Source organism: Danio rerio, chromosome 6 (assembly GCF_049306965.1).
Source record: "Danio rerio strain Tuebingen ecotype United States chromosome 6, GRCz12tu, whole genome shotgun sequence".
Lineage (NCBI taxonomy): Eukaryota > Metazoa > Chordata > Actinopteri > Cypriniformes > Danionidae > Danio > Danio rerio.
The window spans coordinates 42,882,813-42,908,632 of record NC_133181.1 but is presented as its reverse complement, the minus strand read 5'-3'; the positions used below and the strand labels follow the sequence as shown (position 1 = coordinate 42,908,632).

General features: G+C 41.1%; 2 protein-coding genes across 4 annotated transcripts in view; both read left to right on the top strand.

Annotated features, from left to right (window-relative positions):
* pfkfb4b (6-phosphofructo-2-kinase/fructose-2,6-biphosphatase 4b) overlaps nucleotides 1-25,820 on the top strand; it is a 516,544-nt gene that overhangs the window by 152,991 nt on the left and 337,733 nt on the right. The window lies entirely within an intron of this gene.
* ttll3 (tubulin tyrosine ligase-like family, member 3) lies at nucleotides 1,077-25,359 on the top strand. Of its 3 annotated transcripts, NM_001045305.1 has the most exon segments (13): nucleotides 1,092-1,188; nucleotides 1,566-1,632; nucleotides 3,890-3,993; nucleotides 4,128-4,293; nucleotides 5,842-5,897; nucleotides 5,992-6,120; nucleotides 6,193-6,307; nucleotides 6,548-6,658; nucleotides 14,848-15,040; nucleotides 17,295-17,443; nucleotides 17,521-17,764; nucleotides 20,616-21,051; nucleotides 23,350-24,000. In NM_001045305.1, coding segments are annotated over 12 exon segments (2,316 nt in total). In that variant the 5' UTR covers nucleotides 1,092-1,188; nucleotides 1,566-1,613; the 3' UTR covers nucleotides 23,944-24,000.

The window sequence follows — 25,820 nt, the reverse complement described above, 5'->3', positions numbered from 1 at the left end:
AGTCTACAATCTCAGAAATAAAGGTATAAAAGCTGTCATTTTCAAAAGGGGCACTTTTTCCTTTCAATTACTAAAACAGTAGCTACAAAATTGTTATTAGGCCTATATCTTTAAAGAGATGTTTTACCCATCCTTTACTTGTTTCAAACCTGTAAAACTTCTAATGGTTCTTTAAAGTCTTTCTGCTGAACACAAAAGAAGATATTTTGAAACAAATACACTAAATAAGCGTTTTTATCCGACTTTGGAAGTCAATGATTGCAAATGTTCAGATTTTTTTTTGTGTTCAACAGAATAAAGAAAGTCATAAGGGTTTGGTTCGGAATCATTTGAGGGTGAATAGCCTTACCAATATGGACAATTTAGATAGGCTATGCTGACATATTGAAAAGGAAACCAGTGGCAGTCTTTGTCTCTGAGAGGTTATTGCAGGGGTTTCAAATTGTGGAGTTAAAACAGAAATCTAATTATTAGAAAATAAAGAAATATTTAAAAATAGTCCAAATAATTATTTAGATCTATTTATAATTGTATTTATTTATATGATTATTGATATAAATGCATTTACCATTTTACATACTGTAAACCTACATAATAAAGTGGTGTACAATGATATGACAAATGTTAGCTATTCAGCAGTCAATCTGTTAATTTAATAAATGATTCAAATGGCTTTCAAAGTAACTCATTATGTCTGTTTTAACGAGCAAAGTATAATCTGCTCATCCATATTTACTAATTGTCCTCATTGTGCAGCGATGGGAGATCACTGTAATGAGTCTTGTGCGCACCTCCCTTGACACATCTGAACCGCTCTGTATTTAGCGGTGATGATATAATGATATGTTAATGTAACCAATGGAGTAGCTTTAATAAAGGTATCATAATTTAATATGTATAAACTATTCTGAATAATTTAATTCGATAACTATTATTATCTGAACATTGGATGTGAAAATAGCATTGACAATCCGCCTGGTTGACCGCACGGCATCATCCGTTTCCAAGAAACAGTTGTTAAGGGTGATGTAAACAGCCTGTTGGGGCTGGAACGTGTGTGTGCAGTGCGCATGAGCAGACTGAGCGTTTCTCTGCAACTCTGCTGGGCACACCGGCGGTGACCTTATCGATTTCTCCAGACGGTTTCTGTCCGGTGTCAAGTCCAAAGGGGAACGCGGGACAGTCTAGGTGAGTATGCGTTGAGAATTGCAGGATCAATTTTGTCGTGAACGGTCGTGTTGAGTTTCTTGTGCTTTTGTTATATTAGGCTATAAGTTTTATAATGTCAAGCGGCTCAATAAATCGATTAAGTTTTAAATTAAATATTGTAATGTAACTCTTTATTTATTCAGCACTCAAAACGTGAGGTAGGATGTTCATATAAGTGTTCTGTGTTCACCTATTGTTTAACGCCGTTTCCAGGCAGTGGCAAATTACCGTGTTCAACTATTGATGGACTGTGCGCCTGGCGTGACCATTGACACCTCTCGAGTTTAATATGTATGAGTTAAGACTAAGCAGTTACACTAGTTTCACCTTTATTTTACTTCCTTCTTGGCTGAAAGGGCAAAGACTGGTCCAACCTTGTGAGGGATGTGACGGTTAACTCAAACATGCACCAACACATTCAAGGTACACACTTTACCACATTTTACCATGGCATTATTTTAGCTTTGATGTTATCACAAATACACAGTTTGTATGTGTGATAATACCTGTAACTTTATATTATTAGTTGGCAACAACACATTAGGTTGGCATGTAATTCAGATATCAAAAGATTGTTTTTAAATAAAAATGCTATATTTGAACTTTCTGTTTAATCAAAGAATCCTTAGATGCATTTTGTTTTCCAGAAAAATTTTAAGCAAAGTTTTCAGTATGGATAGTGAGAATAGTTTCTTGAACACCAGTCTTTTTCTTAAGACTGGCGTATGGTTGAAATTATAATAAAACAGATAATATAAATAGTGATTGTGTGCCAATTTTTAGCCATTAAAAATTGTGCATCAAAAGTGAACGTGAGACAGCTTGCAAAACATAAAATTGTTAAACAGTAGTGAATATTATTCATAGTGTGTAAACATTTTTATGTTAACACAAACATGTTCACATTATTAGATAGAAATTAAAACGTGATTAGGCCCAATTTTGAGCCTTTCATTAAGATGTTCAGGGCCACTTCAACTGGCCTGACAAGTTTGTTTTTATTATATTACAGAAAAATGGTTGTTTCTAGAAGGGATACAGCTGCGGCCGGAAGTTAAGGAAAATTATTTGCATAATTTAATAAATTACCCATTAAATTGTATTTTAATAATGTCTAGCCCTACCTCAACCCTTACAGTAATGTTAAAACAGTAATTATGATGAGAATTATTTACATTATTTTTAAATATCCCATCAAATTGTATTTTATTAACGTCTACCCCTACCCCAACCCTCACAGTAATGTTAAAAAAGTAATTAAACTGAGAATTATTTATATTCTTTATTAACCCTTGTGTGGTGTTCGTATTTTTGTTACTTTTGTTACCAGTGTTCATGGGTCTGGTGGACCCACTAGAGTTTTGGCTTTTCAAATTAACACTATCAAACAATTTTATGTTAAATTACTCAACAAATGTTTACTTAATTCCAATTACAAGCCATATGCACAGCAAACATGGTTAATTTTCCCCCTTTACCTTTGTTAGATCATATTGATGAATTAATGTGCTTCTCGTTTTTAAAAAACATTTTTTTATTAATGTTATGAAAAAAATAAAACCCACAGATTTGTTTTTTCGTATTGTTCCCACCATGGTCATGGACATCATTATCATCAGAAGCCCCTCTCTCTTCCACAATCAATTGCAAGGCCCTCGCAGCAGATAATCTTTTGGCTATCTTGATCAGTTGTGATAAGGAACCACACTGGCAAAGTCTTATTTATAGTACTATGCCCCTAATTCACAGATGGGACAGGGTATGAGAAAATAAAGCTTGGTTCCCGCAAGAGAGAGGGTAAAATGTTCGGTAATGTAAGAGCATACAGTGTTGATAGTTGAATTTTCAACAATGTTGCAACTTTGTGCGGGAGCAGGTGGGGACGAAAACAACAGCACCAGAAAGGAGGAGGACAGAGTGTAGGAACAAGGGGCCTACACTTTCAAGACTTTTATTAGACCTGGATCTAGTGGACCCGAACACCTTGTATGTAATGTAAATGTCTGCGGGGAGGTACAATATGCAGTTATATCTGCAGCAATATCGTTAAAAATTTTTTCGGATTTAAGTTCTTCACAGAAAATAAGGCGAAGCCAATGAATTTCAGGTTGAAAAAATAACTCATTGTTTAATTAAAAAAAAAAAAAAACTTAAAACGGGTCTCACTGACTCGAACACCATAGAAGGGTTAAATAACCAATTAAATTGTATTTTATTAATCTCTACCTCTACCTCAACCCTTACAGTAATGTTAAAACAGTAATTATGATGATAATTATTTACATTATTTTTAAATGACCCATCAAATTGTATTTTATTAACATCTACCCCTACTTTAACCCTAAACCCAACCCTAACAGTAATGTTAAAACAGTATTTATAAAGAGAATTATTCATTAAATAACCCTTTACATAGTTGCTTATTAACAGTTACCCAAACCTGACCGTCACATTAATATAAAAATATTAAATATTGTTGTACAGTGTCACAAAAATGATGCTGAGTATCTGCAGCTGTATCCCATTTAGACTTTACCCAGAAAAACCACAAAAACTTACAAACTCACTCAAATCACATCACAGGTGGCATTTTGAGAAATGTGACCTGACACAAATGAAAATCAAATCTACACAGACCATAAGCAGCATTTTTGAAGTTTCTCTTTCCTGTATGTCACAGTGCCACCCTTGGAAGGTAAATCTCGCATTAATTATGTAAATCTGCCTCTGATTAATGGGGACAAATTGAGGACAGCTAAGACTCTGGTTGACAAGGCAATAAAGGTCAGATTTTTAATATGTCAGTGAATCTCATAAGAAAGGAATGCATTAAAGAATTCAGATCATTAATAATAAGGATGCAATTGAGATTTAAATTAACATACTGTACACTGTTGATTGTGTCGATCATGCTGTAGGAGAAGAAAGTTTTTTCAGTGCAAGGCCCGTATCCTGTGATCCGCGCAGGCCTACGTTCAAGAGGATGGGTGGAGCGGCGATTGCCAAGGCCCTCTTTCTCACAGCCTCGACGACATGACCATGAAACTGAAACCACAGATGAGGGTGACAGCAGTGACGAAGATGGTGAGAGGAACTGACAAACAAGACAAGATCCTTTCCATCACTCAACCTAGACATATGATAAGGATTGTTGGCTATTCCCTGGGTTTATTAAGCTATACTCATCTTTATTTTATTTCTATACTGCTTTTTACTATGTACAGTTGAAGTCAGAATTATTATCCCCCCTTTGAATTTAGTTTTTTCTTAAATATTTCAGCAAGGAAATTTTCACAGTATGTCTGATAATATTTTTTCTTCTGGAGAAAGTCTTATTTGTTTTATTTCGGCTAGAATAAAAGCAGTTTATTATAAAAAAAAAAAACGTTTTAAGGTCAATATTATTAGCCCCTTTAAGCTATAAATTTTTTCGATAGTTTACAGAACAGACCATCACTATACAATAACTTATTTACCCTAACCAGCCTAGTTAACCTAGTTAACCTAGTTAAGCCTTTAAATGTCAATTTAAGCTGTATAGAAGTGCCTTGAAATATGTACTGTCATCATGGCAACGCAAAAAATAAATCAGTTATTAGAAAAGAGTTATTAAAACTATCATGTTTAGAAATGTGTTGAAAAAAATCTTCTTTAATCCATACAACTAGTCTTAATAACCAGTCTTTATTTAGAGTTTAATTTATTGGAAATTCATCTTAATAGGAAACATGAACGTTCATTCATTCATTTTCTTGTCGGCTTAGTCCCTTTAATAATCTGTGGTCGCCACAGCGGAAGGAACCAACAACTTATCCAGCACGTTTTTACGCAGCGGATGCCCTTCCAGCTGCAACCCATCTCTGGGAAACATCCACACACACTATTCCGGCCAGCTAATCTGACATGTTTTTTATGCAGCGGATCTCCTTCCAGCTACAACCCAGTACTGAGAAACACCCACACACTCTCACACTCATACACTACGCCCAATTTAGTTCATCCAATTCACCTATAGCGCATGTCTTTGGACTGTGGGGGAAACCGGAGCACCCGAAGGAAACCCACACTAACATGCAAACTCCACAAAGAAATGCCAACTAACCCAGAGACCTTCTTGCTGTGAAGCAACTGTGCTATCCACTGAGCCACTGTATATATATATATATACTATTATGTATATATATATATTCATTTATTCATTTTCCTTCGGCTTAGTCTCTATTTCAGAGGTTGCCACAGCGGAATGAACCACCAACTATTCCAGCATATGTGATATATTTTTATTTGTGATATATATTTCTCGAAAATATGCATGCATGTGTTTATTTATGTATACTTAAAAATATACACAGTACACACACATATATATTATGTAAAATTTCATTTTGGATGCAATTCATCACAACACATTTTTATTGTATTCTGCAAATGTTATGTATGGATAATCCATAACATGGCCATAGCATCCCATGCAATGTTTTTAGTTACCGACCTATTGTAATTTAAAGCTTAACATGATAGTTTAAGTAGCTAACTTTACATCGCTCATTCTAACAAACAGATGTCATTGACATTAATCACACTTTAGTCACCTGATCACTGCAACACCACCATCTCCTTTTCTTTATGCAGATTCAGGAGAGGAGGTCGAGAGGGATGATGAAGCAGAGGATCTGTATGACCTAATGGTATGTTTAGACTGTAAAATCCCATTCTAATGACAGTTGAACATTAATCTGTGCTTTATGGACACAGTCTTTGATTCTTGTTTGAATTACATAGTCGCGGCTGGTTCGACATGAGACCCCATATTTCTATTGGACTACAAGGAGAGATTCAGTTGATTGCCGATCTTTACGTAAAGAACAGATGACCAATCATTATGCGAAGGCGGGATCGTTCACCACCAAGGTTCATTACAAACTTGACAAATGAATTCTACACAGAAACTCTTTCAGCATTTTGTGTCTGTGCAATTTTCAGGTTGGTTTGTGTATGCATTTGAGAAATCTGCAGTGGTTTGATGCAGCAGATCCTGATACATTCTTCCCACGCTGCTACAGACTGGGGGCACAGGATGAGAAACATGCTTTTATTGGTCAGTGCTCTTAATCTGGAAAATACTGTGTCTTTGCTTTATTGTTCCCTATCGGTTGTGTGGTTTCTTTTCATTTAACAGATGACTATTGCTAACAGATGACTTTCTAGGGTTTAGTGTGCTTCTCTCAGGCACATTTTGTTTTCTGCAACAGTTCATGAGTCACCCCAACCTTGAATTGAACTTGGAGTATCCAGAACATCTGAGAGGTTTTTCTTTGTTTGTTTTGTGTGTTTACAGATGACTTTAGACGAACTGCGTGCACAAGTCTACTGCTGTATGTTTTGGAGAAATATGAAGGAGATTCAGAAGGGGAGAAAATGGGAGAAGTGCATAATGCTAAATCCCATGGTATGGACACACACACACACACTTACACTAACAAACATATAGGGCCTGTTTACACCCGGTCAGTTCATGCATTTTCTCTGATCAGATCGCTATCTGATTTGTGAAAACGGTTCAATTCACATAAATCTGTCTCCACTTGTATCTGTGTCAAATTTGTTTTGGAAAGTATTTACACACTACAAAAAAACATTAGTTGACTTTACTTAAAATAAGTGAGTAAGCCTGTTTCTTTTAAAACGATTCGTTGAGTTTACCTAAACCTGTTGCCTTAAAACTTTCAAGTAAATGAACTGTGTGCTAGGGCTGCACTATATATAGTTTCAGCATCGATATCGCAATAGTCACATCAAAAGTTCCCCTTCGGGGGGAACTCCAGCACTATAAGTGGATTTGATTGTAAAATCCACGCATTGGGAGGTTCGGTTCAGAAGCTACTCGTCTGAAAGAGTATTGAACGGGCCAATTAAGAATGAATTGGCAGCGCAAGCCTGCGCAGGTGAGCGGCATAAGCAATCAACTGAGTATATAAGCTCACCTGGCGCCAGCAGACGCTATCCTTTTCGCTTCAGAGCCTTTTCTGATCGAGCTTATGAGGGTTCCTCCTGCTGATCTACAGCCATTCGAGAGAACGATTTTCATCCCGGTCCAGAGCGAGTCCACGCAGCGGCAGACGGTCGAGCTGGGTATCTCCCTTGCCTGGCGTCCCTTTGGGTCCGGTCCTCCAAGAGCGGTGCGTATTGTTGCAAATCCTAAAAGAGCAACACAGTCGTGCAGCACGTCCTTTTCAGGATGGCGCTCCGACTGTGCGTTTCTGGTTGCGGGGGTTTCCTGGCTCCGGATGATGGACACGATCACTGCATTACATGTTTGGGGGTCCAGCATGTTAATGTGGTGCTCGGGGGCGGTTCATGTCGTCACTGCGATGCCATGACCGTTGCGCAGTTGAGATCGCGGTTAGCTTTCGTAAGAGAGCGAGCCACCCCAGTTGCCTCCTGTTCTGCAGCGGGCGCTCGGGCAGATCTGAGGGCTTCAGCGAAAGACAATCCGCCGCCCACGGGCTCGCGGACCTCTCGCTCCTCCAAGCGCTCCATCCAAGCTTCGGGTACTGAGAGTGATCCGTCTAATCAGATGGTAGCTCTCACGCTCGCTGACACCGGAGATCAGATGTCCTCCGCGGCATCGGAGGGCGGGCTTTCATTGTCCGACGATGATCCGGACCCGCTCGCCCCCTCTGGGCAAGCGAGCGCCGTCAAAACGGATCCTGAAGCGGACATGTTGGCCGTGCTTTCTCGGGCTGCTTCGGCCGTCGGGTTGGAGATGGTTTATCCCCCAGCCCCGCGGCCGGACCGACTAGATGGGTGTTACGTAGAGGATCAGAAGGCGAAGCCTTCGAAGCCTCTCGTCCCCTTCTTCCCGGAAGTGCACAGTAGGCTTACGCAGTCCTGGAGGGCACCTTTCTCTGCCCGCGCTGCGTCCGCCTCCGCCCTCACCACCCTGGATGGTGGAGCTGCCAGGGGGTATGAGGCGATCCCGCAGGTGGAGCGCGCCATTGCGGTCAATCTTTGTCCGCGTGGCGCCCCCGCTTTGCGTGGTCCGCCCCGTCTCCCGTCCAAAGCCTGTAAGTTTTCTGCCTCCCTCGGAGCTAGAGCTTACAAGGCTGCGGGCCAGGCAGCTTCCGCCTTGCATGCGATGGCCACCTACCAGCGCTACCAAGCGCAGGCGCTGGCTGAGCTGCACGAGGGTGGGTCTAACCCAGGCTTGTTACACGAGCTGCGTACGGCGACCGACTATGCTCTCCGGACCACTAAGTCCGCCGCCTGCGCACTGGGGAGGACGATGTCCACACTTGTGGTCCAGGAACGCCACCTCTGGCTAAACCTGGCAGATATGCGCGATGTCGACAAAGTTCGCTTTCTTGACGCGCCCATATCCCAGGCTGGCCTGTTCGGCGACACCGTCGGTGAATTCACCCAGGAGTTCAAGGCGGTGAGCGAGCAGTCGGATGCGATGGGCAGAGTCATCTATCGGCGGGGCCGTAAGCCCGCTCCATCCCCGGCCGAGCCATCCACCTCCGCTGTTCCTCGCCGAGGGCGCCCGCCAACGGCCGATGCCCCGCCCCCGCCTCCGCCTCCGGCGAAGCGAGCGCGTCGAGCACGCCGAAAGCCGGTAGCCCCTCCTGCCCAGGGCGCCGCTAAGTCCGGTAAACGGACCGCGAAGCGTCCCTGAGACAGGCCATCCGGAGAAGAGGAGACTTGCTCTTTCCCCGCTGGAGGGCGGGGCCCAAAATCCAACGGTACTTTTCAGTGCCACCAAAGTTTCGATCAAAGAGCATTTTCTCCCTTCCCCGGATGTGACAGCTCAAGCCCCGCCAGTCTGGGACGCGCTGCCTCTCAGCTCGCAGGGCTTGCATGCTCCGCCAGCGGCTCTCGGGCGCTGGGGGGACGGTCTCCCTTCTCCCAGCCCCCAAGCCCCCTCTCAGGAGTCAGGGTGCGGAGCCAGAGCGAAACGCTCTCCTCCAGCTCTTCTGTGGGACCCTCGCGCTCCCCGGATCAGCACACCCGCTCCTTGCTGCCCCTCCGCGGGTACGTCAACGATTGCTGCGATGACGTCATTAGCGAGGGCTCTGCCTGCTTGGTTAGCGCGGGCCAGCCCCTCGCGGTGGCTCATACGCACGATCAGACTCGGCTACGAACTACAGTTCTCCAAACGGCCTCCCAGGTTTACGGGCGTGTATTTCACCAGGGTCAATCCCCTGTCCGCCCCTGTCTTGCGAGAGGAGATTGCTGCCCTCCTGGCGAAGGGTGCAATCGAGCCGGTGCCTCCAGCCGAGATGGAGAGCGGGTTTTACAGCCCGTACTTCATCGTACCCAAAAAGAGCGGTGGGTCACGGCCAATCCTAGATCTGCGCGTTTTGAATCGCTGCCTTCACAAGCTGCCGTTCAGAATGCTTACGCAGAGGCGCATCCTCCGATGCGTTCGTCCTCAGGATTGGTTTGCAGCCATAGACCTGAAGGACGCGTATTTTCATGTCTCCATTCTTCCACGCCACCGTCAGTTTCTGCGGTTTGCGTTCGAAGGTCGAGCATGGCAGTACAAGGTCCTCCCCTTCGGGCTCTCTCTGTCTCCGCGGGTCTTCACCAAACTCGCGGAGGGTGCCCTAGCGCCTCTGCGGCTTGCGGGCATCCGCGTACTCAATTATCTCGACGACTGGCTGATTTTAGCCCACTCTCGGGAGCAATTGACTGCGCACAGAGACGAGGTGCTCCGGCATCTCCGCCTATTGGGGTTGCAGGTCAACTGGGAAAAGAGCAAACTCGCCCCGGTGCAGAGGATCTCTTTTCTCGGGATGGAGCTGGACTCGGTCACCATGGTAGCGCGCCTCTCCGGAGAGCGCGCTCGCCTGCTGCTGAACTGTCTGAGGGAGCTCGACAGCAAGTTAGTGGTCCCACTGAAATATTTTCAGAGGCTCCTGGGGCATATGGCTTCCGCTGCGGCCGTCACACCGCTCGGATTGCTCCATATGAGACCACTTCAGCACTGGCTTCAAGATCGAGTTCCGAGACGCGCATGGCATGCGGGCACACACCGAGTCTCTGTTACTGCGCTGTGTCGCCGCACCCTCAGCCCCTGGAACGACCCCTCGTTCCTGCAGGCCGGTGTGCCTCTGGGACAGGCGTCCAGTCATGTTGTTGTTTCGACAGATGCTTCCAGCACAGGCTGGGGAGCCGTGTGTCGCGGGCATGCAGCTGCGGGCCTGTGGGTAGGTGCCCAGCTGCATTGGCACATCAATCGCCTAGAGCTGTTGGCAGTGTTCCTTGCTCTCCGCCGTTTTTCTCCGGTGCTAGGGCAGCAACACGTGCTGGTCAGGACGGACAGTACGGCGGCGGCGGCGTATATCAACCGCATGGGGGGTATGCGCTCTCGCCGCATGTCTCAGCTCGCCCGCCGTCTGCTCCTCTGGAGTCACCCGCGGCTGAAGTCGCTGCGCGCCATTCACATCCCAGGTATGCTCAACCGTGCAGCCGATGTGCTCTCACGGCAGCAGATTCACTCTGGGGAATGGAGACTCCACCCCGAGTCTGTCCAGCTGATATGGGCGCGATTCGGGGAGGCCCAGATCGATCTGTTTGCTTCCCCCGAGAACGCTCATTGCCAGTTGTTTTATTCCCTGACCGAGGGCTCTCTCGGCACGGATGCACTGGCCCACAGCTGGCCTCGGGGCATACGCAAGTATGCGTTTCCCCCAGTGAGCCTGATCGCGCAGTTAATGTGCAAGGTCAGGGAGGACGAGGAGCAGGTTTTGTTAGTTGCGCCCCTCTGGCCCAACCGAACCTGGATATCAGAGCTCTCCCTCCTCGCGACGGCCCTCCCTTGGCAGATCCCTTTGAGAGAGGACCTACTTTCTCAGGGACAAGGCACCGTCTGGCACCCTCGTCCCGATCTCTGGAACCTCCACGTGTGGTCCATAGACGCGAGGAAGACTTAGGTAACCTGCCGCCCGCGGTGGTTGATACCATCACTCAGGCTAGAGCCCCCTCCACGAGGCGCGCCTACGCCCTGAAGTGGAGTCTATTCACTGAGTGGTGTGTCTCTCGCAGAGAAGACCCCCGATCTTGCCAGATCAGTGTTGTGCTCTCTTTCCTTCAAGAGAAGCTGGACAGCAGGCTGTCGCCCTCCACTCTCAAGGTTTACGTTGCTGCCATCTCCGCTCACCATGACGCGGTGGCTGGCAGCACCGTGGGAAAGCATAACCTCATCATCCGGTTCCTCAGAGGCGCTAGGCGAATTAATCCAACTCGCCCCCCTCTCACGCCCTCTTGGGATCTCGCCCTCGTTCTTACGAGCCTGCGATTTGATCCCTTCGAGCCACTCGATACAGTATCTTTAAGATTTCTGTCCCTGAAGACAGCTCTGCTGGTCGCGTTGGCCTCCATTAAGAGGGTCGGGGACCTGGAGGCATTTTCGGTCAGTGACTCGTGCCTGGAATTCGGGCCGGGATTTTCTCACGTTATTCTGAGACCCCGCCCGGGTTATGTGCCCAAAGTTCCTACCACTCCTTTTAGAGATCAGGTAGTAACCCTGCAAGCGCTGCCCCCGGAGGAGGCAGACCCAGCCCTGTCATTACTTTGTCCAGTTCGCGCTCTGCGCATTTATGTGGACCGTACTCAGAACTTTAGATCTTCTGAGCAGCTCTTTGTCTGTTATGGCGGACGGCAGCAGGGAAGTGCCGTGTCTAAACAACGTTTATCCCACTGGATTGTGGAGGCCATTTCTTGTGCTTATTTGAGCAGAGGCCAGCCGCGCCCCCCAGGAGTGCATGCGCACTCCACTCGGAGCGTTGCATCCTCTTGGGCGTGTGCGCGTGGCGCCTCTTTAGCAGACATTTGTAGAGCTGCGGGCTGGGCGACACCCAACACATTTGCAAGATTTTATAATCTGCGAGTGGAGCCGGTTTCCTCAAGGGTGTTAGGTACCTTTGGTGATTGAGGAAACAACCCGGTAGGTGTTGTACACGCTTGCGGTGCCTTTTTTTCCCTAACACGGAGAGATGTGCACCCTCCTGTCTGTCAGTAAAGTTCCCCATTCGGTGAGCCCTGCAGATTCCTCCGAGGCCCCCAGCACTGACTCAGCGGAGGAGTCACTTGCTGGCCCATTACGTAGTAGGTCTGCCCGCTGGTCAACCCGCGTTTTGGGTATAGGTGCCTGCTATGACCGATCCCCGCTGGTGATCCCCATATGCTTTCCGCCACGGTTAAGTTCCCCCCCTGGGCGGACCCGTGCTTTCCCTATCTGCTAACCACCTTCTTATGCGCACTCCCCCTTTTCAGGGTTAGTCCATATGTAATTCCATTGTTCCCCCTATTGGGTGCGGATGGTCTCCGCAGCGTCCTCCCTACTGGGATGGCACGCTTCCCAACGTACTGTCGTGTATTCCTAGAATTATCTAGACGCTAGCGACTCCCAAAAAAGATACCTATTCCGTAAAACTTCTTTTGAAGTAGGATAAGTTAGGGCCAAGGGCACGTTGGAGGACCACGCCTCTCGTGATCTGGGTGCGTCACGCTTGCCTGACCGCTCTCTCATGGTGGGTGTTGGTAAGGTGCAGTCATTATGGCGCTTTCAATGGGCTCCCAATGCGTGGATTTTACAATCAAATCCACTTATAGTGCTGGAGTTCCCCCCGAAGGGGAACGTTCGAGGTTACTAAAGTAACCCTTCGTTCCCCGAGGAGGGGAACGGAAGCACTATACTCCGTCGCCATAATGACTGTCCCTTAGCTGTTAAAAGTCTCTTCAGCTTAAAAAGGATAGCGTCTGCTGGCGCCAGGTGAGCTTATATACTCAGTTGATTGCTTATGCCGCTCACCTGCGCAGGCTTGCGCTGCCAATTCATTCTTAATTGGCCCGTTCAATACTCTTTCAGACGAGTAGCTTCTGAACCGAACCTCCCAATGCGTGGATTTTACAATCAAATCCACTTATAGTGCTTCCGTTCCCCTCCTCGGGGAACGAAGGGTTACTTTAGTAACCTCGAACGATCTGCAATATCGTTTTCATATTCAGGCACAGATTATTATAATGTTTGTAACTTTAAGAAATTGTAATTGTATTAATGTATAAGTTTGATGAAGACTATACTGGATAATTTTCAGTGGTGGAAAAGGTACTGAAAAATCATTCTCAAGTAGAAATACCATTACTTGCCCAAAAATGTAGTGCAAGTAGAGTAAAAATATTTGTTGTAAAAATTACTCAAAGTATGACTAAAAAGTAGCCCTTTTAAACATACTCAAGAGTAGCGAGTAGTAAGTAATACGCTTTGAACGTGTGTGAAAACGTAACATTCTGTAGTCATTTACTTATTGTTTAAGTCCATTTGACGATTCCAGTCATCAAACAGTAAACATCCTCCATCTTCCCATCAGTGTCATTCTTTCTAAACCAGAGGTGCCCAAAGTAGGGCCAGTGAGCCAAAGATGGCCCATGGTAACCTTTGGTTTGGTCTGCCATCCTATCTGAAAAGAGAGTGAAAATAATAGGTAGTTGATTGGGGCGAATGCCTTTGACAGAGATCGTCATTTTCAATTTAACATAACCTTTTGCTCTTTGTTTAATTGAGGAGCTTTAATTTAAATTGTACCTTTGCTGGACTGTATTTAATAAAGCTTGTGATTGGTTTATTATATTTTATGCAGATGCACTTCCCTAAAAAAGTCCTCCCAATCCATCTAAAATTATGAATTCTTACCATATTGAGCCATTTATTTCATCTGGTAGAATTATACTCAATATCACAGTATGTATTGCAGAAAAAAATTGCAATGTAATTTTTTTACAACATCGTATAGTCCTACTATGTGTATAATTATAAAAATTAAGTTAAATCAACTTAACAGTTTCAAGATACAATGGGTTTGCTAAATTCTTTTTGCTTTTTAATTTCTCAGTTTGTTACTTTTAAGGCAATCGGTAAAGTAAATAGTCACTTTTTACAGTTTTTACCTGCCCTTTTTATGTGCACATGATGTCAGTGTGTGAATTATACATCGACGATCGAGGGGCGGTCAACTTTTTTCAGTAGTAGTTTGCTAATACATGCTTCCGTGAATCAAATTTATCAATGTATTTAAATTACATCTAATTTATTAATAAAATGTGAATGTTTTCAGTGTTTTGAGGGATTTTTAGACTATTTTAGAAGTTTCTTTAGGTCAAACTATACAACTTATGTGTCTATTTTTTTCTTTTGTTAGGCTACATGCAGATATAAACTTCTATTTCACAAGAAACATGTTTTGTAGATACTGAAGATGTCTATCAGTGCTCTAGAGCTGCTAGTTTCAGACTGTTAAATTATATTTTTCCTACCATTGATTAGAGCATTATGCAGTCACAATGGTTTAAACCGTTATGGGGGGATCAAATGTTTATTAATTTTATACATTTTTAATTATTAATATTTAAGATATAGATCAGAGATCAGAGAAAGTCTTTTATTACCATTAAAGGGCTGACCCCCCCATGCATCTTGTTTTAATGTCCTTCAGGGGGGATCAAGCTTTAATTACGGGGTTCAAACCCCCCCAAACCCTCCTATAATTCGCACCCTGCATGAAATAACCAGGTGTAAACAGCCCTGTACCCACATTAAGACTTTCTATTATTCACACATTTTCCCTTCAATTGTAGGTCTGAGGAAGACACGTAAACAGCATATCACTCAGAGGATTGAAACCTCAGTAATTGACAGTGCCTTGCATGTGTGTCAGGAGTATCTGAACAGCCTGGAGCATTGCGATATAGACAACAATTTGGAAACAAACTCAACCATCTCAGAGCAACAGTGGAAGGTGTTTCTTCAGAATTATTATTTAGTTGTTCAGTAAGTATGTTTTTTGTATATATTTGTGTACTTAAATGTACTACATAAACACGCTGTTCAAAATTACAAAATGAAAATAAAACTAAACTAAGAACAATGAAACTCAGCTGAACAAATGACAATTTTATGTCGAAGGAAAATGATAGAATGTTTGGTTACATTTATATCTCAACTAGGCATGGGCTGGTATAAGATTCTGATCTATGATAACCTTGAATAAAAATATCATGGTTTTTTGGTATTGTGATTGCTGCTTTAAAATATGTTCTTTTTAAATTTCTAAGTAAAAAAGAGCAACATTTTCCCTCCTTGAACACATTATATTTTATTTTAAGAACATTTATAATGTTTTGGAACAGTAAACATGTCAGGCTAAATAATTCAAATGAATCATTGAATTCTGCTGTCTTAATTAATCTTAAAAACAGATTTCTTTACAGCTTTAGATATCTTTTATTTTCTGCGGGTATAAATAAGCCCAGGTTTCTCTGTGGTTAGCACTGTCGCCTCACAGCAAGAAGGTCGCTTGTTTGGGTCCAGGCCAGGTCAGTTGGAATTTCAATGTGGAGTTCGCATATTCTCCCTGTGTTCGTTTGGGTTTCCTCCGGGTACTCTGGTTTCCCCCACAGTCCAAAGGCATGCGCTGTAGGTGAATTGAATAAACTAAAATGGTCGTAGTGTATGTGTGTGAATGTGAGAATGTATGGGTGTTTCCCAGTACTGGGTTGCAGCTTTAAGGGCATCCGCTGTGTAAAAAAATATATACTGGATAAGTTGACGGTTCATTCCACTGTGGCAACCCCTGGTGAATAGAGGGACTAAGCCGAAGGAAAATGAATGAGCTCTATAGTTGGTCTATAGGATGTTGCTGTATAAATTATTTGTTTTAGATGTTTGCTGAATTGTAGGTTGACCAGTAGCTCTTAATGTGGATGCTCCTTTTCTGCTGGAGATACTGTTATCCTAAATGAATAAAATTAAATAGTCTTTGACAACAACAACAACAAAAAAAAAATATTTACAAAAACAAAACCTTGAAACCGGTAATTGTCCAATGCCTAATCTCAACAGCAGTGTTCATCTAGTCTTTATAGAAAAATTATAATGATTAACATGGTTATAAAATGCATGTCCATGGCTAACAACACAAGGTGCAGTATGTTTGATACCCAGTGGTTGAGCTAGGTATTGCACTCCAGGATCAAAACAAATGCAAGCCCATGTTGCCAGATTGAGGACAGGAGCAAGTGATTTAAACCATGTTCTAAATAAAAGCAACGGCACCCGATAGAAGGAATATTTTCCATATTAAATGTATTTGCCTTGAATTGATATATTAGAAACAGCTTTTATTTCTCACAGGTGAACAGCAGAAAAATGACAATGATCACCTTAGGTACACCTCATGTGCTTTATTCAAAGTTAAATGCTAACAATGTGAGGTTGAATGCCTTTTTGTTAGATATGTATTGCCATATACTGAAAGCAGCAGCAGAATGTTCACCTCAGATCTTGAAAATAAAATAAACCGTTTGAAATTAATCTTTAGAAATAAACACAAATGATCAGCATGTACATTAAATAATGTTAAAGAGAGTTAATATTAATGAAATATATTATAAACCTTACAATTTCATGAGTGAGTCCATACTCTGTGCTTCTGGATGGCTGTATTTAAATTTCTGTCCTGTTTCGTCTGGTGCAAACAGCCAAATAGCTTAACACTGCGTAGCTATCTCATCACAAAGCGCGTTGTTAAGTTTGTAATATTTATATTATTTGCTAATTATTAACCTCATGTGGAACTCTGAATCTGCATCTCATTTGGGAGTCTGCTACTGTCCACCAGAGGTCGCATTTCGGTCACGGACGCATGCATTCAGACCCTTTCTGAATGAATGAATGAATGAAATGGTTTTCCACCAAGGCAACCCAGGGTGCTGAAATATAATTGGCTAAACTGGTGTTGGGCAGGTTAAAATGACCAAAACAAATACAGTGTTCTGGCATGAAAAACACATTTTCAAAGCAGAAAATCTGACTTCAGCATTGTTTTTCAGATAAACAAGTATGTTCACTTGGCATGTTTTTTTTTTTTTAATATCTACTAACATATTATGTTTTTTATGCTTTAAAAGTGTCAAAAACTTACATACAGCATCTTCAAAACCCATTTATAGGCAACTATTAAAATAGCAAGAAAACTTTGTCAATTTAGAGAAAGCTTTCATGTTGTTATTTTTTTCCTTTCCAGTGAAGGAATAAATATAGAGGGCTGTGACTATTACGTGGAGCGTTGTAAATGCATGCTGGAGCAGATGCGTCAAGTTTGCCCTCAGATGGAGAATGATGGGATCTGCAACATCTGGATCATTAAACCAGGCGCCAAGTCACGAGGCAGAGGTGCGTTTTTCTGGAGACTTAGTTCTGTAAAAAACTTGCCAAAAATATTTGATTCAGTCTTACCTTGACTGTTGTAGGTATAATGTGCATGAACAAGCTGGATGACATGTTAGGTTTAGTGGATGGAGACCACTGCATCATGAAGGACAGTAAATGGGTGGTGCAGAAGTATATAGAGCGGCCTCTCCTTGTGCACGACACTAAGTTTGATGTACGGCAGTGGTTTCTGGTCACAGACTGGAACCCGCTCACTGTGTGGTTCTACCGTGAGTGCTACCTCCGTTTTTCTACGCAACCTTACTCCACTCATACGCTGGACAGGTAAGAAAGCAAATGCACATCATTAAAGGAATAGTTAAAGGAAAACCAATGATCAATAATTGATTATAACAATGGTTAATGATAAATAACAATAATTAAAGGAATACAATGATTTTCAATTCATTGGTAACACCTTCTTTTTTTTTACAAACTTAAATGACATTAGTAAATGTTTTAGCAGTAATTCACTATAAGTTCCATTGAAATTTTTAATTTGGTAATGGATTTTGTAAGCACATTGTGAATGTCAGTGTTGTTTCTGGATCTAACTGACTTTGATTATAAGGAAAAAAACTGCTCAACCATTCTTCAAAATATGTCACACAATATGAAATGATATACAATATAGGCTTGAGGGACTAATATGAAGGAACATGAATGAATGAATGAATGAATGAATGAATGAATGAATGAAAAAATGAATGAATAAACAAATGAATGAATGAATGAATGTATGAAGATAGACTTGAATGTAGAATATAAACTTGATATAGACTTGTATATAGAATAAAATAGGCTTGAGATATATATCAAATCTTATATCAAATGATGAAAGAACTTCAGGGGCAATATTCACAAAACATTTTAAAGAAAAAAAAAATGTTAGGACTCCTATGCATTTTTGTTCTAAAGGTATTTTACAAAGCCTTTCACCACTAAACGGCATTTAGCCTCCTTTTTTACAAAAAAAAAGTCTTTTAGCACTAATCTACTAAATCAGTAAAATCTTAGGAGTAGAGAAGAGGACTCAGAGGTAACTAAGACCAAACCAAAAACTTGCCTTAAATATCTGTTGCCGAGCTTTTATTACCTATCACCTTAATTGTAGAGGTATTTTCTCCCATACTATACAAAATATGTTTTCAAATATATTTTAAAATGCACAAAAATATTTTTTCAAAATGACATTTACCCAATTATATGTTTTATTAATACATATTTGGCCATTTTTTATTTTGAAACTTTAATTAAATATGCCAATTTAAAGATTCCGCAAAGTGCTTTGAAATGTGAATCTTTTATCGGATGACTAAATCTCAACTGAAACACAAAAAGAGGGCAGGACATAAAGTACAAAGCTTCCCTTTTAAAAAACAGCCAATGGCATTTAGTTTTTTCCACAGCTCTGCCATCAAGAGTAGTTGAGCTCAAGCTTATGAAATGAAAAAACAAATGAGAAGCATCTTTAAGGGGGTGGGGCATGTCAGGAACTAGAGAGCCTTTGATTGGTTAAGTTTTTATGAGGTACTGAAGTATTTAGGCGGAAGTGACAAACAGCAAGCTTAAGCTTCAATTCAATTCATCTTTATTTCTATAGCGCTTTTACAATGTAGATTGTGTCAAAGCAGCTTAACATAGAAGTTAGTTTAATATAGTAACTTTAAACTGTGTCAGTCAGAGTTTAAGTTCAGTTTAGTTCAGTTCAGTGTGGGTTAATTTTTACTGCTGAGAGTCCAAACACTAAGGAGCTAATCCATCGATGCGCAGCTCCACAAGTCAACAAGTAAACCATGCAAGCCAGTGGCGATGTTTATATTAGTTTTATATCTTTTAATTGCACATTTTGTCACTGTTTTGTAGCACACTAGAATATAGATATCCTTAAAACTAACATACTGATACTATTGTCTAAAAAACTTTATTTTATTTTCACTGGACCTTTATTGTTACACTCTGCAGAGTTTCCACGAATAATTCCCATCAGCCAATCACTGCGTGCATAGTTACAAGTATGATGACATTTATTTTTATATGGTTTAAACAACAGATACATGACAATAGAACAAACGATATACTGCCAGGGTGATAGAATGTAAATAATAATAACAGAAAAAATTAAAATAAAGAAACAAACCCACAAAAAACAATAGTATAAATAATGAAATTCTTACTATTACAAGCAAGCAGGATCTTTACATTAATGCATTCATTCATTTATTCATTTTCTTTTCGGCTTAATCCCTTTATTCATCTGGGGTCGCCACAGCGAATGGACCGCCAACTTATCCAGCATATGTTTTACGCAGCGGATGCCCTTCCAGCTGCAACCCATCACTGGGAAACACCCATACACTCTTAGTCACACGCATACCCTACAGACATTTTTAGCTTTACCCAGTTCACCTATACTGCATGTATTTGGACTGTGGGGGAAACTTGAGCACCCGGAGGAAACCCACACGAACTACATTAATCCAAAAATTTGGAAATCAAGCACAAATGGACAGTTTTATTGGCCTTTCTATTAGTCCTATGTTGAATAGTACAAAATAATTTTTTCCGTTCCTTATAAAACAAAGTAAAACAGTTTTGTTTGTTTTTTTGTTGGAAAATTTACACATGAATATGAAACTTAATCTTACAAAATAATTAGATTAATAACAAAAACTTCATTATTCAGATAATCACAATTAAAACACCCAAGAATGCTGCACATTGATGGATTTGCTCTTCAGTGTTTGGACTTTCAGCAGTGAAAATTAAACCACACTGAACTAAACTGAACTTAAACTCTGAAAACTGGACCGACACCGTTTTAATTTACTATAATCTTCTTTGTTAAGCTGCTTTGACACAATCTACATTGTAAAAGCGCTACAAAAATAAAGATGAATTACATTGAATTGATGACATTATCCATAGCATCAAGGTCAACATGAGGTCACACTCACTTCTCTTATTCTTAGTAAAAGTTTGTCTCAGCAGCTTTGTGAATAGGTTTTAGGAGACCCTTTTACTGTGAACTCATTGTGGGAAGATAAAATGTTTCGTGAATACAGAACTGTTCCTTTAAGAGGGATTATTTATTAATAAAGAAATGTATTTCTTTCTATATTCTTTTCAATCTCAGCTCTGTACATCTTTGCAACAACTCCATCCAGAAGCATTATCAGCCAAGCCCAGATCGCAGTCCTTCTCTTCCCGCCGAGTGCATGTGGTCATGTTCGCAGTTCCGCTCCTGGTTGGCTGCTTCAGGCCGTGCTGCTCTGTGGAAAACGGTTGTTGTTCCAGGCATGCAAAAGGCTGTCATTCAAACCCTCTTGACCGCACAGGACAGCGTGGAGCCTCGTAAAGCCAGTTTCGAGCTCTATGGAGCAGACTTCATGCTGGGACGAGATTTGAGACCTTGGCTGTTGGAGATCAATGCCAGTCCTACCATGGCACCCTCTACAGGAGTCACCGCTCGACTCTGCCCTGCTGTACAGGAAGACACTCTGCGGGTGGTGCTGGATCGACGCTCTGAGCGCAATACTGATACCGGTGGCTTCCAGCTCATATACAAACAGGTACACACTGTGTGAATCTCAGAAAACTTGGCAAGAAATTCCCACATCACCAAACTAGATGCATATCTCGCTCTTCTCTCTTGAATTGATGCTGAGCTTTGTTTTTTAGCAGCAGATGGCGCTCTAGGCTAGTTTTTAACAAATGCTTAAGAGGAAGAGCACTTGTGCATTCTCAGTTAGCTTTTATGTCAGGAGATTCACAAAAACTGTTTACTAGGAGCACTCTTAACTGGCTTAAAGCTTTTGTAAATTTACTTATGATTGTTTTAGGTTTAAGTGGTATTTGTAAGGAATTTGATGCATGCAAACATGAAACACAACACCATCGGCTGTTAAAAAAGCTCAGAATCGATTCAAGATAAAAAATGGTGCATTGAAAATCTCAGAATCAATGTAGAATACATTAGATTTGTGATACACACATACATAGAAACTAAACTATTTAGTTTGCATAGAAATTTAAATTGATATATCAAAAATAATAATAGTTTACTTTGTTACTTTAATTTTGCATTTTAATGAGACCTGAATATTTATTTTTGTATATACACTCATTGGCCACTTTATTAGGTACACCTTACTACTGTAGTGCCGTGTACTGTGTTGATTAATATTAATGGGCCCAAAGTGTGTCAGGAAAATATGCCCCACACCATTACAGCACCACGGCCAGCTTGAACCTTTGATACAAGGCAGGATGGATCCATGCTTTCATGTTGTTGACGCCAAATTCTGACCCTACCATCCAGGCCCGGACTGGCTAATTGGGAGGACCGGGAGAATTCTCGGTGGGCCAGTCTGTTTTTGGCCGAGAGGGCCGGTGTCCCTAGCTGCTTGCACTCTCAGCAGTCACACTTTTTTATTAATTAATTATTTTTTTGACCATAGCCTCACTCTTTTTATTCAGTATTTTGCCGCAGCTCCACACTTTTTATTTTCTCGCAGCCCCCTGAGCAAAATACAGCCTGCAGGTTAATGATGACGTAACTGTCATTCGACTTCAAACAGCTGCACCTTAGTGAATATAAGAACTTGAATAATTAATATTATTGAATATTACATCTGCTCAATGAAAATCGGATGATTCACAACATTAATAAATCTGACATAACTTGATTAGAAATCCTAAAAGGGGAGAAAAAGATTAAGCCATCAATAGAAAGTAATACTGTGGTTATTGTTTTTATTCCAAACGCAACTAAATAACAGCACCATTGTGGTCCAGTAGTCAGCACGTTGCGTTACGACACTGCCGACCGGAGTTTGATCCTCTCCTGAGTAATTATTTATTTTATTTTTATTTTTAGTGTTAAGACATATAAGTGTACATATAAATTTTTTTTGAGTGACCACCGTTTAAGGACTGGATATCTATAAAAATTTTTGCACAGAATATATATTCAGATATTGCAGGAAAGGACATTGTGATGTTTTAAAGAATAGTGTTGGAAATTTAGCTACTCTTTAATGTTCTAATAGTTATGAAAACATTTGAAGTTCTAAAGCAGCTGTCCTTGAAAAAGACGTGATAGTGTCATCAGAAACTGAATTGGAAATGACCTTATTTTAATATAGCCAGTCATGAACTGATGGGCCGGTCTAAGGCTTGAAACTCCAGGACTGAAAAGGAGTCCCACTCCGGCCCTGCTACCATCCGAATGTCGTAGCAGAAATCGAGACTCATCAGACCAATTTTGGGGAGCCTGTGCGAGTTGTAACCTCAGTTTCCTGTTCTTAGCTGACAAGAGTGGCACCCGGTGTGGTCTGGTGTTGTGTGTTCAAAGATGCTCTTCTGCATACCTCGGTTGTAACGAGCGGTTATTTGAGTTACTGTTGCCTTTCTATCAGCTCAAACCAGTCTGGCCATTTTCCTCTGACCTCTGGCATCAACAATGCACAGAACTACCACTCACTGGATATTTTCTGTTTTGGACCATTCTATGTAAACCCTAGAGATGGTTGTGCATGAAAATTCCAGTAGATCAGTAGTTTCTGAAATACTCAGACCAGCCCATCTGGCACCAACAACCATGCCACATTCAAAGTCACTTAAATCACCTTACTTCCCCATTCTGATGCTCGGTTTGAACTGCAGCAGATCGTCTTGACCATGTCTACATGCCTAAATTGAGTTGCTGCCATGAGATTGGCTGATTAGATATTTGCGTTAATAAGCAGTTGGACAGGTGTACCTAATAAAGTAGATGGTAAGTGTATCTATACCTTATCAAACCCAAACAAATGAATAATCTAAAGTAAAAATGAACTGCTCAGTTGGTTTGATGTTTGTTTCTTCAGGCAGCAGTAGATGTTCCTCAGTATGTGGGAGTGAATCTTCTCATCGAGGGCACTTCAATCAGACGTCCTCGTGCTCCTGTCCACAAGTCTCTCATTCAGTCTCACCCAGAGCCGCTATCAAAATCCACCAATCACAAGTCCTCGCTCTTAAGCAGCCCCTGCACTTCTGGCAAGGAAAATCAGTCAGAAGAGATGAAAAGGGCCTGTCCTAACCTTCCCAACCGTAAAATCACAATGGACCAATCCCTGATCTTTCACCCTAAAAGGAAACGCCCCCACAGACTAGTCTTACCTTCAACCTGTTGCGTTCTTCCAAACCCAACAGAACTTCATCATCCACAAAGACTATCCCACACTCAGCCCCAATCAGATCGCCCTCACACACACAGGACACGCAGCAACCTTCCAACTCTCTACCGTCCAACTCCATCAGTGGAGGTGATCAACATTCGACCCCGACAAGCTCTCACCTCCAGTCACTACATCCATAAAATACACACAGTCAACCTATCTTACCCAGTGTTGCGCATGCAGCAAAACCACAGGCGATCCAAAAACACGTTTGCAGAGAGAGAAGGGCCAAAGTCATCCTGAGGGAACTTTTTTATCAATTCATATGACCTAAATAGAGCAAATACATTTTACACCGCATCAGTTGTGTTGTGGGTTTATCTTTCAATGCTCTGGATTCAACATCTCTATATGTTATTAATCTACTCTCAGAAAGGGAACAGCATATACTGTAGATTCAAGAAGAGCACTCATGCAGATTTATACCAATTAAGAGCATGTTTATTAAGGATAAATCATTTACTTATGCCTCATGCTTTTCCAAATCCTGTATTATTTCATAGAAGACAAAAAGGAGAATGCTCATTGGTCTCTTCTATATTTATAGAAGCATTTGCTGAAATACAAAAAATAGTGTATTTGCTCTTTACTTCAACATTTCTGAAACTGCTTTTAAAACTCGTGTTATTATTTCTTCTGGGCTGGTTCACACAGAGCATCTTTGTTTGTGGTTAAAGATGAAGGTAAGTGGGTAAAAAGCAAAGGGTTCTTCTGTAAAATGTTACTGGGGTTAATATGCCTTTCTTGTTTTCAGTACAAATAACTAATAATTATTTATTCGAGAAGCATTTTCTAGACAAGTAAAAAAAAATTTGTCTTGCTTTAAGAAATTATATGCTAAAATTAAGTAAGTTTTTCCTTAAAGCAAGCATAATAATCTGATGTCATAACCAAAAACAAGATTATTTAGCTTGTTTTGAGAAAAAACTCACTTTAATTTGGTATATTATTTCTTGATACAAGACAATATGTTTTGCTAGTCTAGAAAATGCTTCTCGTTTTAAGAAATTTTAGATATTCGGACTAGAAACAAGACAAAAATTAAGTAAGAAAAGCATGTTTGCAGTGTGCATTTGTCCACAACCTTGGGGAAAATGGTCAAAAATGTCAGTTCATGTGCTGTATGCAAGCTTGCACTCCAGACTGTTGTGATCTTTTGTAGCTGATGCCTGGTATTTTCTGAAGCATGAGGATGATGAGTTCAAATAAACATGCTTTATTGTTCTACTGATGAAAAAAGTCACCATCTTGGATTGCCTGAGGGTGAGTATATTTACAACAAATTCTCGTTTTTGGCCAAACTATTCCTTTAACTTGAGCTATTGTGTCATGCACACAATGCTGAAAAAGCATCATGCATATTTTACATAGAAACAAATTGTAAAGGAAACAATTGTTGGAAATGGTGCCTAAGAATGTTTTTCAGCCAAAGACACATCTTTAACATAATGAAAAATATATTATGTGTGAGAGATACTGTAGCAGTAACAAATGCCTGATTATCTATTGGTATGGAAAACTTTAAAAGGGCATTCCAGTATGTTTGTTGATAGTGTATTCATGTCTTAATTGTAGTATTATAATAGTGCTGATTTTTTTTTATGCTCAGTGTGTTTCCAGTCGGTTTGTTGACTTATAATAAAATAAACCTTTTAAAAATTAAATGTAGGTATAGAAAAAGTTATTATGCAACGTTATGATGGTAAAACCGTAACCAAACTCACCACTAGATGGAGGTAGCATTCATTCTTTTAACCTACTTTTTTTAGTTCTCAAGATGTTGTTATTCTTCTATCATAAACATCCTAAAACCACCATCGTAGATACTTTTTATTAAATGTAATACAAAATCTTCAATAAATTGATCCTTTAGACTAAAAGCATTTAAATATTTGCACTCAGTTGTCCATTGCTGTTCTTATACATGTGAACTGTGTACAATTACATTAATATCCAAGCATGTTAATTTAGAAACTGCAAGCAAATCAAGACGTTCTTATCACTTTTATATCAACAAATAATCTCGAGAGCCTACTGGAAAATAAATACTTAAGTTAGTAAGGTATTATTTTGACAATTTTCCATAAAAAAGTCTTTTTTTTTATTTTGGAAGAAATGTT